General features: G+C 44.2%; 1 protein-coding gene across 1 annotated transcript in view; it reads right to left on the reverse strand.

Annotated features, from left to right (window-relative positions):
- The window catches only part of ZNF365 (zinc finger protein 365), a 56,414-nt gene extending 42,186 nt beyond the window's left edge, over window positions 1-14,228 (reverse strand). The window contains exon 1 of the mRNA XM_077455423.1: window positions 14,102-14,228. Within this exon, the coding sequence (XP_077311549.1) occupies window positions 14,102-14,178 (77 nt within the window). The 5' untranslated portion in view covers window positions 14,179-14,228. The remainder of the gene's footprint in view (window positions 1-14,101) is intronic.
- Window positions 14,229-19,402: the final 5,174 nt, after the last annotated feature.

The raw sequence follows: 19,402 nt of genomic DNA on the forward strand, positions 1-19,402 counted from the left end.
ATTAATGAAAAGCAGTATTAATCACTTTAAAGTGGTTGTAAACCCTCTTGAAAAAAAAAGAAAAAAAAAAAAACCCTGCAAGATAAAGGCATAATGAGCTAGTATGCATAGCATACTACCCAAGAATTACCTACCCAAGAACGAAGCCCCCGCAGCCATCCTCGTCTCCCCCTCCGGCCGGTGACATCTATCCTAAAGGTTACTTCCGGGTATCGCGGCACTGACACTGATTGGCCGGAGCCACAATGACGTCACTCCCGTGCATGCGCGGGAGCTGCCAGGAACGGCACAGTACAACTGAAGCAGCAGCACGTACGTGCCATTGCTTCAGCTGGCTTAAGTGCGCATGTGACATATGACGTGCGCACATGCAAATACAGGGATATCTCCTAAATTGGGCTGGTGGCGCGCTCCCGACTCGGTCCTGAGCTCTGTGACTGTGGCCGCGGGACCATCGGACCCGATCGCCCGCGGGTGTCCCACAATCAGGTCACAGAGCTGAAGAACGAGGAGAGGTAAGTGTAAACAAAACTCTCCTCATGCTTCCTACTGAGCCTGTCACTGATCGTCTCTTCCCTGTTATAGGGAAAGACGATCAGTGATGTCAGACACCAAGCCACGCCCCCTACAGTAAAAAAAAACAAAAAAAAAAAACACACACACTTAACCCCTTCCCGCCCCCTAGTGGTTAACTCCTTCACTGCCAGTGTCATTTACACAGGAATTAGTGCATTTAAATAGCACTGATTGCTGTATAAATGACAATGGTCCCAAAAATGTCCGATGTGTCCCCCATAATGTTGCAGTCACAATAAAAATAAAAAAAATCGCTGATCGCCGCCATTTCTAGTAAAAAAAAAATATATATATATTAATAAAAATGCTATAAAACTATCCCGCTATAAACGCTATAACTTTTGCGCAAACCAATCAATAATTGCTAATTGTGCTTTTTTTTTACCAAAAATATGTAGAAGAATACGTATCGGCCTAAACTGAGGAAAAAAAATGTTTTTTTAATATAAAAAGTAAACAATATTGAATTTTTTTTAAATTGTCGCTCTATTTTTGTTTATAGCGCAAAAAATAAAAACCGAAGAGGTGATCAAATACCAGCAAAAGAAAGCTCTATTTGTGAGAAAAAAAGGACATGGAGGCGATCAGCCTATGGCACTGCTGAGGTGTTATGGAAGTCCAGGTTGCTTTGATAGAGGCCTTTAGCTCATCTGCATTGCTGGGTCTGCCATCTCTCATCTTCCTCTTGACAATACCCTACAGATTATCTATGGGGGTTAGGTCAGACAAGGTTACAGGCCAATCAAGCACAGCGATACCATGATCATTAAACCAGGTATTGGTACTTTTGGCAGTGTGGTCAGGTGCCAAGTCCTTCTGGAAAATGAAATCAGCAGAAGGCTGCGTTGACTTTGGACTTGATAAAACATGAGTTTCACTTTTTATATAATAACTGAAATAAATGGACTTTTTTGATGATATTCTAATTTTATGAGATGCATCTGTATATCAGAAAATTGATCAGTCCTGATGTATTGAAGGCCTATCTCAATTCTTGAGGCCCGAAGATAGCAGGAGAGTACAAATATCCCCCAAAATTACCCCTTTTTGGAAAGTAGACAGCCCAAGGTATTTAGTAAGAGGCATAGAAAGTTTTTTAAAGTCGAAATTTTTTGTCACAATTTTTTGAAAAATGAACAAATCTAAATAAAATGTTTTTTTCTTTACATTTATTTATTTATTTATTTATTTACATACTGTCACCAGTGCAGTACAGCGTTATCATGTAATGGGTGTGGTGGTGATCAGTGATGAAACTGACTGGTGACAGTATGTAAAAGAAAAAAAATATATAAATAACAAATTAAAAAAAAATTTTTTTTTCTTTTACGATTTTTTTTAACACACTGATCCGAGCAATACAGTGTTACTGTAGTTACACTGTACTACTCTGAGGACATGATCAGGATTTTTTTTTTTACATACACTATGATTGTTTATACCAGTAATTTTTTACTGAATGAAGCTGATTAATTCAGTGTGCTTTGTTGTGATTAGTTGTGATTGGCTTGTACATTGGTCACAGCGATCACATGGTACTGGCAGTGGGCTGGTACACTGATCAGTCATTGGCAGTGTTCGGCAGACATAACCAGTGACAGATCATGCCGCAGTGCACAGTGACGTGCAGCCGGATCGATGAAAGCACAAACTCTCCAGCAGAATGTATCCATTTACATGGTTGAGAAAAAAACACTTAACGCTGGCAGAGATGATTAAAATGATAAGCCTTTATTTATTCATGCAAAACCTTTATCCCAAAACATTTTTGCTGTAACTTATTATAAAGTGTGAGCTGGAGTTTGGCTTCAATGTGTAATGCCGCGTACACACGACCGGACTTTAGGGGACTACGTCCGACGGTCTTTCCGACTGACTTTCGGCGGAGTTCCGACGGACTTTCCAAATGAACGGACTTGGCCACACACAATCACACCAAAGTCCGACAGATTCGAATGTGATGACATACGACTGGACTAGAATAAGGAAGTTCATAGCCAGTAGCCAATAGCTTCCCTAGCGTCGGTTTTTGTCCGTCGGATTAGCACACACACGAACGTATATCTCAGTCCGGCGGAGTTCCGGTGGAAAAATTTAAAACATGTTCTATTTCTAAAGTCCGCCTGATTTTTGGCAAGCAAAGGTCCGATGGAGCCCACACACGATCGAATTGTCGACGGACTCATTCCGTTGGACCTTTGCTGTCAAAAAGTCTGGTCGTGTGAACGCGGCATTAGTGGATCTATCTATATTTTCTAATACATTTAAAGCTGAGCTCCACCCTAAAGTGGAACTTCCGCTCATTGGAACCCTCCCCCCCTCCGGTGCCACAATTGGCACCTTTCAGGGGTGAGGGGGTGCAGATCCCTGTATAACACCTTCAGTGTCACTTACAATTCTACTTCCTCCACTCCTCTTCCCTTCTCTGTCGGAGTCCCCCAAGGTTCTGTTCTTGGACCTCTTTTATTTTCAGTCTACACCTCTTCCCTGGGTCAGCTGATAGCCTCTCACGGCTTTCAATATCATTTCTACGCTGACAACACTCAAATCTATCTCTCCACCCCTCAACTCACTCAATCAGTCTCCTCACGCATCACCAACTTACTAACAGACATATCTTTATGGATGTCACAACACTTCCTTAAACTCAATTTGTCCAAAACCGAACTTATAATATTTCCTCCCCAACGCGCCTCTTCCCCTGACTTCTCTGTCAAGAGTAATGGCACAACCATCCACCCATTCCCACATGTCAGGGTGCTCGGTGTTATCCTGGACTCTGAACTCTCCTTTCAGCCCCACATCCAATCACTTTCCAAAGCTCGCCGCCTCAACCTCCGCAACATCTCCAAACTACGTCCCTTTCTAACCAAGGAAACCACAAAGCTCCTGATTCACTCCCTGGTTATCTCTCGCCTTGACTACTGCAACTCCCTCCTCATTGGTTCACCTTTAAATAGACTATTCCCCCTTCAGTCCATCATGAATGCTGCTGCCAGACTCATCCACCTTACAAACCGCACAGTGTCTGCTACCCCTCTCTGCCAATCCCTCCATTGGCTGCCACTTGCCCAACAAATTAAATTCAAAATACTAACACTTACTTACAAAGCCATCCACAACTCTGCCCCCAGCTACATCTCGAGCCTAGTCTCAAAATACCAACCTAATCGCCCACTCCGTTCCTCCCAGGACCTCCTGCTCTCTAGCTCCCTCATCACCTCCTCCCATATCCGCCTCCAGGACTTCTCCCGAGCCTCGCCCATCCTCTGGAACTCATTACCCCAATCTGTCAGACTGTCTCCAAATTTATCCACTTTTAGGTGATCCCTGAAAACTTTCCTCTTCAGAGAAGCCTATCTTGCCTCCATCTAACAACTTCACTATTCTCTCCATTAGCTCATCCCCCACAGCTATTACCCTTTTGTATAACTTGACCCTCCCTCCTAGATTGTAAGCTCTAACGAGCAGGGCCCTCTGATTCCCCTTGTCTTGAATTGTATTGCATTGTACTGTCTACCCAATGTTGTAAAGCGCTGCGTAAACTGTTGGCGCTATATAAATCCTGTATAATAATAATAATAATACAGGTATTTGCACCCACTTCCGGGCATAGATAGCCGCAGATTCTGTGGGTATTTACGCCACTTCCTGCGGGGCCCCCGCTGTCTGCTGGGAAACACATGGATCCCAGAGACAGCAGGGACCGTCCTTATTGCGCAGCACGACTCGCGCATGCGCAGTAGGGAACCGGGAAGTGAAGCCGCAAGGCTTCACTTCCTGATTCCCATACCAAAGATGGCGGCGGCAGCACCCGAGAGCCGATCGAGAGATCGGCTTCGGGTGCCGACATCGCGGGCTAGCTGGGCGAGTAAGTGTCCTTATTTTAAAAGTCAGCAGCTGCAGTATTTGTAGCTGCTGACTTTTAAAAAAAATGGCGGAACTCCCGCTTTAAAACTACCCCCCCCCCCCCCCAAATGACAATGCTGCTGTCTGCTATGCCTCCTGTTCTCATTCATACAGAGTTGTGTCTCACTAATACAGGAAGGTTGTTAATAGCCAGACCCCTAGGTGTAAACAAAGGGCAAAAGGACAAATAAAATAAAACTGATGCAGCCACTACAGCTAACGATTGGTAAGCTGCAATATAATAAATTTTTAATTAAGATGAATAATACATTTTTAATTCATCTCTAGAAATTAACCTTTTTGGTTGATGGATGTGGCAATCAACGGATTAATAGTTCCATAAAAGATCATGTCAGCTCCATAGTTTGTTCAATTAGCTGCTGAATTCTTCATTATTTTATCCATCCCTACCATTGAGCTTTTTAAGATAGCTAAATGTAAGTAGTCATAATATAGAGGATTAATGTAGAACTAAAAGGCAAAACATTTATTTTTTTTCCCCATTTTGGATAGCATAAGGGACGGTCAGATTTATTTTTCACCATCTGTGTCCTATTGCAGAGATTTCCCTTCACTTCCTGCCCTATAGCCAAACAGGAAGTGAGAGGAAATCCTTGCAAATTAAGGGGATTCCTTGGGGACCCCCAGATCACCAGAACTAGTGTACCCTTTGGAAGATTTTCCCTCTATTCCTTTTCTGGGGACAACCCAAGATTTGGGATTTTCTTTTACTTCCACTTCCATTGATAATGGTAAACAGGACACGTATAGAGAATGAATATCCCTAATGGGGGCACAGACCGCAATAAAAACTGGCACGCATTCTATTCCCTCTACGCTCTATACACAACTGAAAGAAAAGTTTTGCCTTTAGTCATACTTTAACTTCAGACTTTTCTCTGGATTTCTGTCCAAAGGGGCGTTGGGCGTGAACTTGTTCTGCATACACACGGCAGAACTTTTTCAGCCAACATTCCCCAAATCATGTGTTTTTTCAGCTCTTTACCGCCACCCTTTGGGCAACTTCTGCTATTGTTGTCTGATCTTTAGCATTGGTTTTGAGCATGCGTATTTGTACTTTGGACTTTAGTTCGATGGAGTTGCGTACACAAAATCGGATTATCCTCCATCCGACATTTGTTGCCGGAAAGTTTGAGAGCATTCACAGCGAACATTTGTCCGATGAAAAACGAAAAACAATTGTCCAATGGAGCATACAGACGGTTGGATTGTCCAATAAAACAGGTCAGTTGGACCGTTGTTGTAGAAAAATCCAATTGTGTATATGGGCCTTTAGATTGCCCTGTATTTGGATCCATCCATCTTCCCATCAACTCTGACCAGTTTCCCTGTCCTTGCTGAAGAAAAGCATCTCCACAACATGATGCTGCCACCACTACGTTTCACAGTGAGGATGGTGTGTTTAGGATGATGTGCAGTGTTAGTTTTCCACCACACATAGCATTTTGCTTTTAGGTCAAAAAGTAAATTTTTGGTCTCATCTGACCAGAGCACCTTCTTGCCAAATGTTTGCTGTGTCCCCCACATGGCTTCTCGCAAACTGCAAACGGGACTTCTTATGGCTTTCTTTTAACAACAGCTTTCTTCTTGTCACTCTTCCATAAAGGCCAGATTTGTGGAATGCACGACCAATAGTTATCCTGTGGACAGATTCTCCCACCTGAGCTGTGGATCTCTGTAACTGCTCCAGAGTTATCATGGGCCTCTTGGCTGCTTCTCTGATTAAAGCTACTTCCACACTGGGGCAGGCGGCCGGGCGCCGGCAGTAAATCGGCGCTATATTTAGCGGCAATATTCGGTCGCTAGCGGGGGCGGTTTTAACCCCCTCTAGCAGCCAAAAAAGGGTTAAAACCGCCTGCAAAGCACCGCCCCATTGTTTTCAATGGGAAGGGGCGCTTCAGGAGCAGTGAATACACCGCTCCTATAGCGCTGCAAAGATGCAGCTTGCATGACTTTTTTTGACTGTCCTTCAAGCGCACCGCTCCAGTGTGAAAGCCTTCGAAGCTTTCACATTGGCGTGAATTGAGCGGCTCTTTCAGGGCACTTTGCAGGTGCTATTTTTAGCACTATAGTGCCTGCAAAGTACCTCAGTGTGATAGTAGCCTTATGCTCTCCTTGCCCGGCCTGTCAGTTTAGGTGGACGACCATGTTTTGATAGGTGGACCAGACTCTTTCCATTTTTGGATGATGGATTAAACAGTGTTCTGTGAGATGTTCAAAGCTTGGGAGTTTTTTAGTTTTTTATAACTTAACCCTGTTTTAAACTTGTCCACACCTTTATCTCTGACCTGTCTGGTCCACTAGATTTTAGTTAGGGGTATCAGAGTAAAGTGAGGTGAATACAAATGCACACCACACTTTTCACATATTTATTTGTAAAACATTTTGAAAACCATTTATCATTTTCCTTCCACTTCACAATTATGTTCCACTTTGAGTTGGTCTATCACATAGAATCCCAATAAAATACATTTACATTTTTGTTTGTAACATGACAAAATGTGGAAAATATCAAGGGGTATGAATACTTTTTCAAGGCACTGTAAGTCTCTGAAATCATCATTTTAAACAAAAAGTATTTATCTGAACTAAGTAGAGCTGCACGATTCTGGCCAAAATGAGAATCATATTTTTTTTGCTTAGAATAAAAAGATCACGATTCTCTCACAATTCTCGCGACGCAAAAAAAAAAAAATGGGCTAACTTTACTGTTTAGTGTTTTTTTTTTTTATTCATTAATTTTTTCCAAAAAAATACAGTGTGACATAAAATATTGCAACACTCACCATTTTATTCTCTAGGGTCTCTACTAATTATATATATATATTAGTAGAGACAAAAATAAAAGAAGATGATTTTAACTTGAAACCAACAAATGTCAGAAAAAGGTTTAGTGTTTAAAGCGGGATTCCACCCTAAAGTGGAACTTCCGCTGATCGGATCCCTCCCCCCCTCCGGTGTCACAATTGACACCTTTCAGGGGGGAGGGGGGTGGAGATACCTGTCAAAGACAGGTATTTACACCCACTTCCGGGCATAGACTCCAGTGGGAGTCTACGCCATTTCCTGCCCTGCCGCGCTGTCTGCTGGGACACGGGTCCCAGTGACAGCGCGGAGATTTCCTATTGCGCTGCGCGACTCGCGCATGCGCAGTAGGGAACCGGGAAGTGAAGCCAATTCGCTTCACTTCCTGATTCCCTCACCTAGAATGGTGGCGGCAGCAGCCGAGAGCCGAGCGATCGATCGGCCTCGGCTGCCGGCATCGCTGGAACCCGGGACAGGTGAGTGTCCATTTATTAAAAGTCAGCAGCTGTAGTATTTATAGCTGCTGGCTTTTAATATTTTTTTTTTTTGGTGGAATCCCTCTTTAAGTGGTTAAACTTTCCTCTCTTACACACAAACTCTATTCCTTTGACAAATTGTTACAATGTTTATACTTAAGTTCCTCTGCTAAAGAATGTTGTGATTTTTGGCAGACTGCCTGTTTTTTTTCTTCCTTTCTTTTGATGGCTGTGGCTTCAGAAGAGCAGAGCGAATTCTTTGCATAGCAAGAATTGTGAAACACTTTTTTTTCGAGATCGAAACGGGAAAAAAATTGCGATAACGATTCTTGACGATTAATTATGCAGCTCTAGAAGTAAGTCTTAACATTAGACTTATTTCATATTACTATAGCTGTCCCTAGCCCTGGCAAGCAGATATTTCCCTGAGAATAACCATCTAAGATATTTAGACCCCTTTGACACTGAGGCACTTTCACACAAAAAAAAAATGCTTGAAAAGCTCACAAAAACCTATTTCCATTAAAATCAATAAATGCTTTCACACTGGGGCAGTGCCCTAGCAGGACGGTGAAAAAACTCCCTCAAGCAGCATCTTTGGAGCATTTTTGGTTGAATTTCAAAATCAATGATGGCATCATCGGATTACAAAATGCACAAAATTTCTGATTTTCAAAAGAAAATTCATTCGGAATTCAACCCATGTATGCATTAACCACTTCCCGACCGGCGCATGCCGATTTATGTCGGCGGAATGGCACGGACAGGCAAATGGGTGTACAGGTATGTTTCTTTAAATTTGCCGGCATGCCATCACGTGTGCGCCGGCACCTCCGTGAGTCGGATTGTGGCTCCCGTGGACTCAATTGCCGCAAGGATACCTGCGATCATCTCACGGGGAGGAAGAACAGGGAAATGCTAATGTAAACAAGCATCTCCCCGTTCTGCCTAGCAACAGTGACACTGATCTCTGCTCCCTGTCATCGGGAGCAGAGATCAGTGACGTGTCACACATAGCCACAACCCCCCACAGTTAGAAACACTCCCCAGGACACACTTAACCCCTACACTGCCACCTAGTGTTTAACCCCTTCACTGCCAGTGTCATTTACACAGGAATCAGTGCATACTGATTGCTGTATAAATGACAATGGTCCCAAAAATGTGTCAAAAATGTCCGATGTGTCCGCAATAATGTCGCAGTCACAATAAAAATTGCTGATCGCCACCATTACTAGTAAGAAAATATTATTAATAAAAATGCCATAAAACTATCCCCTATTTTGTTAAAGCTATAACGTTATAAACCAATCAATAAACTCGTATTGTGATTTTTTTTTTACCAAAAATATGTAGAAGAATACGTATTGGCCTAAACTGATGAAAAAACATTTTTTTAATATATTTTTTAAGGGATATTTATTATAGCAAAATGTAAAAAAAATGCGTTTTTTTTTTTTTAAATTTACGCATTCTTTTGTTTATAGCGCAAAAAAAAAAAAAAACGCAGGGGTGATCAAATACCACCAAAAGAAATCTCTGTGGGGAAAAAAAGGACACCAATTTTGTTTGGGAGCCACGTCGCATGACCGCGCAATTGTTAGTTAAAGCGACGCCGTGCCGAATCGCAAAAAGTTCTCTGGTCTTTGGCCGGCCAAATAGTTCGGGGCTTAAGTGGGTGATGTGACTCTTCAAGCAAAGCAAAGCAGTGGACCCATGGTCAACACCTTCTCTCACTTTTTGTGAGTAAAGCCGGCCATAGATGGATCAAATCCCAGCCACTTCAGCAGGAACCAGCTGAGATTCGATCCATCTCTGGGCAGGCTGACTGTATCCATGTCGATCCATCAATCGACTTTGGTACAACCAGTATGTCGGATTGGCTATAGCCGCTAGCAGTAATCACTGTGTTGTCCAGGCAGGAATGGCTCCCTGCACAACCCAGCCTGGAGAACACAATGGCTCTGCAGGAGGGATTCCCCCATTAACACTGGTCGTTTTGATGGGCGAATCAAGCGATTTTCTTTCCAACAACCCGTGGTTGCAGGAAAGAAAATCAGGTACTCTATGGCCTGCTTAATAGTGGGTGTTGGAAGAGCCCATAATGACCTTCAATGGGTACCCATAAACAGCTAAATCATTGCCTGAACCCTTGGCCACAATACAGGCATACCCCACTTTTAAGTACACAATGGGGTTTATTTACTAAATCTGGAAAGTGCAAAATCAGGCTCACTTCAGCATAGAAACTAATGAGCTTCTAATCCCAGCTTGTTCAATTAGGCTTTGTTAATAAAACCTGGAAGCTCATTGGTCTCTATGCAGAAGGGAGCCTGATTTTGCACTTTCTAGCTTTAGTAAATAAACCCCATTGTGTACTTAAAAGCGGGGTATGCCTGTATTAGGTTGGGACTGGAATTTTATAGCCAGCTTTATTAGAAGATTTTGCAGTTACTGGTTTTGCAGTTATTACTGCCTTAAGTCATGTAAAATAGGAGTATTACATGCATTTTACATGGTTTTTCATGCATTCCCACAGACTTCAATTGGCCAGAAAATTAAGTAAATGCATATAATACTGTATTGGACAAGTCTCATGTTTTACAACACAGTGCAGAGATGTGAATGGCTTCATTGGAATGAATGTATTTGCATAAGCCATCTGCATCTCGGGACTGTTGCAAAAAATGAGGCAAAACCAGTAACTGCAAAACTGCATAAAAATGCACATAAACACGAGTGCAAACCAGGCCTAAGCACTCGTTCACACCGTGTGATATGTCATGTGATGTGGCAGGTCCAAGTCGCATGCTATTGTCGGCAATGAAACAGTTCAAAAATCGGTGCGCCGCCAGCTTTGCAGTGCCGTACCAATTTGAAAAAAAAGTTGCTGCACTCCTTTTGGCGATTTGAAGTGCGACTCGCATAGACACCTGTGCATGAAGTCACATCTCTGTCGCACCTGATTTCGCAATGACATGCGGCTTTGAAATCGTGTGATTTCGGCCCCATTCACACCTGAGTGTTTTGTAGCTTGAAGCATGAAGCTACAAAACGCTGGAGGGGGAAAAAAACAATTATTCTCAATGGAGAATAACGGTTCTCATCTCCACTCCAAGTCGCCTGAAGCCGAACGACTGAAGCTCAAGCAAGTTTGTGTCGCTCAAATCTTCTTTTTATATTGGTGAGCTTTTGCCCTGCACAAAATTGTGGCAAAATGCGATAAAAAACGCTGCAAAATAGCGGTAAAATCGCTGTAATTTTCTCCATGAAAACGCTATGCTCAGGTGTGAATGGAAGTGAAGTCACGCAATTTCAAAGTTGGATTCGTTGTGAACGGGGGGGGGGGGGGGGGGGGGGGCCCAAGCCTCCTGTTTTTGCTACATTTTAATAAGTATTTACAAAAATAATAAACCAAACAACGAAACGTCGTTTATAGTTAATAAACTAAACAACTAAACCAAATGCTAAAACAGAGGCAAATGTTTCAAAACAAATTGTGGAGAAAAAGAAAGTAGCTTTTAATATGGGTTGAAGAGAAGTTCAGCCACAGAAGCACCAAAAGAATATCTTGTACTTGACAAATATTGTATTCAGCCGGTGTATATATGTAAACATCCACAAGGATAACATATGATGTGTGACATATGTAATTCAGTTGTATATTGATCATGCAGTATTGCAGTCATTGGCCTACAAGCGCATAAAATTGATCTGTGTAGCAAGGTCAGTATTATTTATGATGCGTCCTCTACTGGACATTAAAGCTGAACTCCGGGTTAAAGAAATATTGTTTAAACACAGTACATGTGTATCCTTACTTGAATGCTGGTGTGCTTTGTTTATTTCTTGCAGGCGTGTGCAGCAATCCAGAGCGAAGGATCGCCCCTGTGCAGGAGCTTCCTATAATACAGACCACTCACTGCTGCTCTCTCTCCTTGTGCAGGGTGACTGGTCTTGGCTCCGCCCCCTCATGTCATTTTCTGCAGGCAGCATATAGTGGGTGGAGCCTGCTGGGACCCTCCCACAGCTCTGCTCTCAGCACAGGCAGATTGTGTATCTGCTACTTTTACAAGGTAATATCTGGATTTGCAAAGGCATTTGGTGCACACAAATGTTTTAAAGAGGAAGTAAACCCTGATGAGTTTACTTCCTCTTTCATTCCCTGCAAAGGTAAAGCATAATGGGCTACTATGCATCGCATAGTAGTCCATTATGTGCCACTTACCTGACACAGGAGCCAGCGAAGTCACCGCTGTCCCCTGTAGTCATCCATCTTCTTGGTGGGGTCTCGCAGCTCCGCCGCTGTCATCCGCTGTCATTCGGCGAAGCCGCGATGACGTCACTCCCGCGCATGCGCACGGGAGCTGACACGCGCGGCAGCTCCGTCGTTGAAAATGCCACGCTCAGTGCACCTGCGTGCCGCTGTCTACGGCGCATGCGCCGTAGACAGCGGTGCCTGTCTTCGGGCAAATATCTCCTAAACCGTGTAGGTTTAGGAGATATTTCTTGGACCTACAGGTAAGCCTTAATCTAGGCTTACCTGTAGGTCAAAGTGGTTTGTAAGGGTTTACAACCACTTTAATCCTCTGGCTATTGAAAAAAATTAGCTCGTTTATACCGCAGTACTCGTGTTAGTGTGTGGTTCCGTATGCATGTTTACATGTGATTTTTGTCAGTTTTTTTTCTTTTACATGCATTTTTGGTGCATTTATGTACAAAAAAAAATGCAATATGTTCCATTATTTTTTAAAGGGGAGAGCCAGCAGGGAAAAAAAATAAAAATAAACGTTAGCAGCTACAAACACTGTAGCTGGCGACTTTTAATAAGCACACTTACCTGTCCTGGGTGCCTGCGATGTTGGCCGCCCGAGGCCGACCCATCCCTCGGCTCTCAGGTCCCGGCGCCACCATTCCAACTAAAGGAAACAGGCATCGGAGCTTCACCGCCCATTTCCTACTGCGCATGCGTGAGTCGCGCAGCGCTTTGTGAATGGGGCGCGCTGTGTTCTGGGACACACACAGTTCCCAGAACACACCGCGCCCCATTCACTAGAAGACAACTTGAGGAGGAGGAGACTGAAGATCCCTGCGGAATAGGAAGAGGCAGATTAGGACGATCTGCCTAGCAACAGGCATTTCTGGTAAATAAAAAAAAAAAAAAAATAATAATTCTCCAATTTTTTCGGATTATTTTTAGGCTTTTTTTTTGGAGTGGCCCTCCACTTTAAATACATGTGAAATCACTGCCATGGTGTAGACTAGACTCATTGTAATACGCTCACTTTTCTTGCATAAGCGTTTGTACTCCGTTTGGAAATGTATTTAAACAGATATGGTGTAAAGGAGCCCTAATCCCCCGTACACTCGGTCGGAAATTCCGACCACGAAATCAGTCGGATTTTTTTCCGATGGATTTTGTCCGAAACTGGTGTTGCATACATACAGTCGGACAAAGTTGTCGGAAAACCCGATCGTTCGGAATGTGATGACGTTTGTCCGTTCCCAACGGGACTGCGCTGAGGCTAGTAGCCAATAGTTTAGCTCTCGTACTTTGATCTGAGCATGCGTGGCACTTTGTCCGGTCGGAATTCTCCACAAACGATTGGAAAAAGTCTGATCGGATTTCGTTGTCGGAAAAATTTGAGATCCCGCTCTCAATTTATGGAAAGAAAGTCCGATAGAGCCCACACATGATCAGATTTTCCGACAATATAATCCGATCTGACCTTTTCCGTCGGAATTACAGGGCATTAGAGATGATTGTCATGGGATCCTCTACTTATAGGTCCCTGTGTTGCCCTGTATTTAGAAGGGGGTCAGTCCGATCGGGGGGGGGGGTGCAGGATTTTATTTCTAGGGGGGACATGTGCTTTTAGGAACATTCCAAGCAGTCCAAATAAACTTAGGCAGCCTTTTGCAATTTTCTGTTTCCAGGGGATCCGTCCACACACAGACGTAACGGAAACAAAGCGCCAACCACCAGAGAGCACATTACCTTCTCCCTGGAGATCTGTAACCAGGCAAACACAGCTACCCCAATATGGAGGACATAAGACAGGGAACCACATTGCATGATCTGATCCCTCTCCTCCACACCATGGCAAGATCAGTCCATACACAGGCTGCCCATCAATCCTCCAACCTGCAGAAGAGAACTGTCATGGCTGTCCTCTCTTCTGGACCAGGCTGGAAGGGGTTAATCTGGGCTCCTTCCCTTTTATTGAATGTTTGTAAACATGCTGGGGGTGGGGGAGGGGAGGAGGATCACCCCCCTCTGCATCTCTAATCACACAAGCAGACTGCTCACTTACCCGACTTGTTGCTGATGCTGCTGGAAAAGCCCTTCACAGCAGAGCCGTAAATCAGAGCATCGCTCAGAGTGTTCCATCCAGAGCTGGAGGGATGCTGATCACCCATGTGCTGGAGTTCACATGTAAGCTGGCCTCTCATTGGTTGCTGAGCCAGCCTCTCTGATTGGCTCATGGAGTCTCCCAGGCTGGGTAGCTCTCCTCTTCTGGAGGATTATGTCACCTTTCCCATAGAGATGTGTGTTATAAGGAAAGGATAATAAAGGATGGATGCAGATCTCTCCACACACAGATCAGTCCTGATCTCCCTCCTGAGATGTGACAGCCTGCTGACAGTATACAGTCCATGTCTGAGGGAAGAGGGTTCACCCATAACAAACCATGGCTGCATAAAGTCACACTAAACTCGGCTTGAAAAAAGGAAATAAAAGGCAATACTATGGTTGCTGACTTTTGTGGAACTAAACCCCCAGAAATACTTACCTCCACTTCCCAGAGATGCATTAGCATAGCTCTCAACTGTCCCTGGTTTGGAGCAATGTCCCTCTGTCCCTCATTTTGGTCTGACCTATATATATTAGGGCTGTTACTGATTAAAATTTTCGTGTTCGATTAATCGTTTTTGTTTTTTTAATTGACTAATTGATTAATTATAACGCACATACAGATCCAATTACTTTTAGCTGATCGCCTTGCGTTGCAGCTCTACATTAGTCAGTGGTAAATGTGGTATATACTATATACAATCACCCGACACTAGTTAGTTTCCACAATCCATGACTTAAAGCGGTAATAAACCCGCTAATAATAAAAAAAAATTCAGACCTGTAAGGGAAAAGGCATAATGGGCTAGTATGCACCGCATACTAGCTCGTTATGAAATACTTACCTTAGAACGAGGCCCCAACATCTCGCCCGATACACGCCGAGGAAGCTGACATGTTCCCTCGGCGTGTCTTCTGGATATCACGGCTCCGGCGCTGTGTGTGGCTGGAGCAGCGATAGCATCACTCCCGCGCATGCGCGCGGGAGATTTCTTTCCGGCAGGGTACGGTGTCTGCCGGGCTTCCAGCCGAGAATCCCCTGTACGCATGCACCGCTGCAGTCAGTGGCTCATTGCGAGGGGATATTTTTTTTTTTACCTACAGGTAAGCCTTATTATAAGCTTACCTGTAGGTAAAAGTAAAAAAAAAAAAAGACTATACAACTTTAACCACTACAATACAGGGCACTTTCACCCCCTTCCTTCCCAGCCCAATTTTCAGCTTTCAGCGCTCTAGCGCTTTCAGTGACAATTGCGCGGTCATGCTACACTGTACCCAAATGAAATTGTTATCATTTTGTTCGCACAAATAGAGCTTTATTTTGGTGTTATTTATTCACGACTCAGTTTTTTTTTTTTTTGCGATATAAGCGCAAAAAAAGCAGAAATTTGGGAAAAAAACAATATTTTCTTTTTTCTATTTGAAAAGAAATCCAATAAAATCAAATTTTGTCATAAATTTAAGCCAAAATGTATTCTGCTACATGTTTTTGGTAAAAAAAATTCCGTTAAGTGTATAATAATTGGTTTGTGTGATCACGGACATATGTACGCAAATGATCATGTACATATGTGTGCAGGTGATCACGTACATATGTGTGCAGATAATCATTGGGACATGTGATTTTAGTGGGACATATGTGGGGGACATGTTTTTATTATTAGGGACATGTGTTTTTATTATTTGGGGACATGTATGTTTTGGGGACATGTGTGTTTTGGGGACATATGTGGGGACTGTGTTTGTACTGTGTGGTGTGTTGTGTGTTTACACTACACTGATGATCAGTGAGTAAAAAGCTGTAAAAAGCAGCCCATACTCACTGATCATCAGCCGGCTGCAGCGTTCTGCTCTCCTCTCCTCAGCGGTGACTTCCGTGTGAGGAGAGGAGAGCCGATTGCCTAGCAACCGGCTGTTTGTTTACATCACATGACGGCCGTGATTGGACACGGCCGTCATGTGATCAGGATGGCCAATCACAGAGCCCTCCTGCCGATCTGAGATGTGCCGTGTCCGGGTGACACGAGCACATCGGGATCGCGCCGCTGCGCGGGCGCGCGCGCGCGCGCGATCCCGCTACTCCTGAAGGACGTTCCTGAACGTCCTATCAGGAGTAGACGGCTCCCACCCGGCCGTATATATGCATTGGCCGGGTGGGAAGTGGTTAAAGAGGAAGTAAACACTGATTAGTTTACTTCCTCTTAGTTTCCTTGCAAAGGTGAAGCATAATGGGCTACTATGCACCACATAGTAGCCCATTATGTGTCACTTACCTGACACAGGAGCCAGCGAAGTCACCGATGTCCCCTATTCCACGGAGCGTCCATCTTTCTTTCCAGGCATCGTGGCTCCGGCGCTGTGATTGGCTGGAGCTGCGGTGACATCACTCCTGTGCATGCGCATGGGAGGCGCCACTAACGGCATATCGCGTTAGAAGCGGCATGCTCAGTGCGCCTGTGTCTACGGCGCATGCACCCTAGACAGCGGTGTCTGTCTTTTAGTAAATATCTCCGAAACCGTGTAGGTTTAGGAGATATTTCTTGGACCTACAGGTAAACCTTAATCTAGGCTTACCTGTAGGTCAAAGTGGTCTGTAAGGGTTTACAACCAGTTTAACTTCACAGTTCACACAAATACGTTTTAAATTCAAACTGTAGCACTGACGTAAGTCATTTTTTTCCCCACAGTAGCGTGACAATCCCTCCACCTCCGGTCTAACTAATCACTCTCACCTTATGGCATGGACCCCTGTGCAAACAGGTGGTCATGCAAGCGGGTATCAAAAGGGTTAACACGGACCATAAACTTCTCTCACGTCTCCTTAGATCTCAGCAATGACGCCAGGTCATGGGTAGAAAGAAAAGATCTAAGTGCTCACCGCTTAAAGAGGAAGTAAACCCTGATGGGTTTACTTCCTCTTTTTTTCCCTGCAAAGGTAAAGCATAATGGACTACTATGCATCGCATAGTAGCTCATTATGTGTCACTTACCTGACACAGGAGCCAGCGAAGTCGCCGCTGATCCCTGTAGTCCGCCGCGTCCATCTTGCTGGTGGCGTCTCGCAGCTCCGACCAATGACAGCGGCGAAGCCGCGATGACGTCACTCCCGCGCATGCGCACGGGAGTCGCGCCTCGCAGCTCCGCCGCTGTCATACGGCGAGGCCGCGATGACGTCACTCCCGCGCATGCGCACGGGAGTCGACAAATTTGGCAAATCCATTCTTGGATTTGCCGCATTTAGTGCGCATGCGCGCCGCTGTCTACGGCGCATGCGCCGTAGACAGCGGTGCCCATTTTCGGGCAAATATCTCCTAAACCATATAGGTTTAGGAGATATTGCTTGGACCTACAGGTAAGCCTTAATCTAGGCTTACCTATAGGTCCAAGTTGTTTGGAAGGGTTTACTTCCTCTTTAAGTATAAGATTACATTTTTGTGTTCAAACACAAACTACTCACATAAAGATGATAAAAACACAGCATGTAAAGTCGATAATCGTGTTAGTTCCGTAGGGCAGCAGCGGGTAACGTCATGGGTAGCTCCTCCCTGTACGCGTTACGTTCCATCAGAACTTCAACGTCACTAAAACTAAAAACTAAAAATAGCGCCTGTAAAGTGCCTGAAAAACACCTCCCTGCAGTCCCAGTATGAAAGCCAGAGTGCTGTCACACTGGGGCGATGTACTGACAGGACGTTAAAAAAAAAAAAGTCCTGCAAGCAGCATCTTTGGGGTGGTGAAGGAGCGATGTATACACTGCTCCTCCACCGCTCCTGCCCATTGAAATCAATGGGCACCGCTGCTGAAGCACCTGCAAAGCGCTTTAGTATCGGCGATACATTTACCCTTTATTCGACTGCTAGAGGGGGTAAAAGCACCCCGCTAGCGGCCAAATAGCAGTTAAAAGTAGCAGCATTTTACCGCCAAACCCCCGCCCCAGTGTGAAAGCAGTCTAATGCCGCATACACGCGACCGGTTTTCCCGTCGGAATAAACTCTGAAGGTTTTTCCGACAGAATTCTGCTGAAACTGTCTTGCGTACACACAATCACACCAAAGTCCAATCCTTAAGAACGTGGTGCCATACAACACGTACAACGGGACCAGAAAAGGGAAGTTCATTAGCCAGTAGCCAATAGCCAGTAGCCAATAGTTTCCCTCAGAGCATGCGTCGTTTTTGGTCCTTCGGAAGAGCATGCAGACAAGCGGTTTTCCCGATAGGAATTAGTTCCATCGGAAATATTTAGAACATGTTCTATTTCTAGGTCCGTAAGAATTTAAAAAAAAAAAAAAAAAGTCAGCTGAGGCATACACACGATCGGAATATAGGATGAAAAGCTTCTGTCTGAATTTTTCTGTCGGACATTCCGCTCGTGTGTACGCGGCATAAGAGCTTCAATTTGTATGCAATCAGGCAGGACCTTGTGCTACATGGTTTTGGTAAATCTACAGGACACCAGACAACAAAAGTTGTATAGTATGTATGGGGTCACCGCTGTCTTCAGGGAGACTGGCTACATGTGGCAGTCTCCCCCCTTGTTAGTCCCCAGCAGTGCTGATCTACTCATGCTGTTCTCTTGCTCCCGTGCCTCCAGGAAGGGCTTCCTCCTGCGTGTTATGGCAGGATCCTTCCAGTACTCGAGCCCATGCCCAAGGCAGGACACCCCCCACCACCACCAGACTAGGGGGCACCTGAGGGTCACCTACACTGTAAAAAATATTGCTCTGGAAAATATTGTATATTATTGTAGGAAACTATTTGCATCAGTTTTTTAAGTACTGTCAACTAAACTTATTTTTGTCTGACTCATTAGACTTTTCATGTTTTCAACTTTGTTGTTTTAAGTATAGCTAACTCAATTTTTTTTTAAGTTTATACTGTTTTAAGTTAGGAATACATACTATAACTTGTCTGGAACTATAGTTTTAAGTAAAGTCAACTACATTTTTACAGTTTATAGACCATAGGTTCAGGTAAAGCCAACTACATTTAGCTTAAGTTAGGAACACATACATTAACTTATTTATTTCAAGTAATTACATAGCACTGTCAAATTACAGAGCGCTTTACATATGCATTGTACATTCACATCAGTCCCTGCCCTCAAGGAGCTTTTAATCTAAGATCCCTAACTCACATTCATACATACACATACCAAGGCCAATTTACACAGGAGTCGATTACCCTACCAGCATGTCTTTGGAGTGTGGGAGAAAACCTACACAGGCACAGGTAGTGTCGTGGTCAGGATTCAAACCAGCAA

Source organism: Lithobates pipiens, unplaced genomic scaffold (genome assembly GCF_037356315.1).
Source record: "Lithobates pipiens isolate NorthernLeopardFrog02 unplaced genomic scaffold, aLitPip1_a1.2 Scaffold_25, whole genome shotgun sequence".
Classification (NCBI taxonomy): Eukaryota; Metazoa; Chordata; class Amphibia; order Anura; family Ranidae; genus Lithobates; species Lithobates pipiens.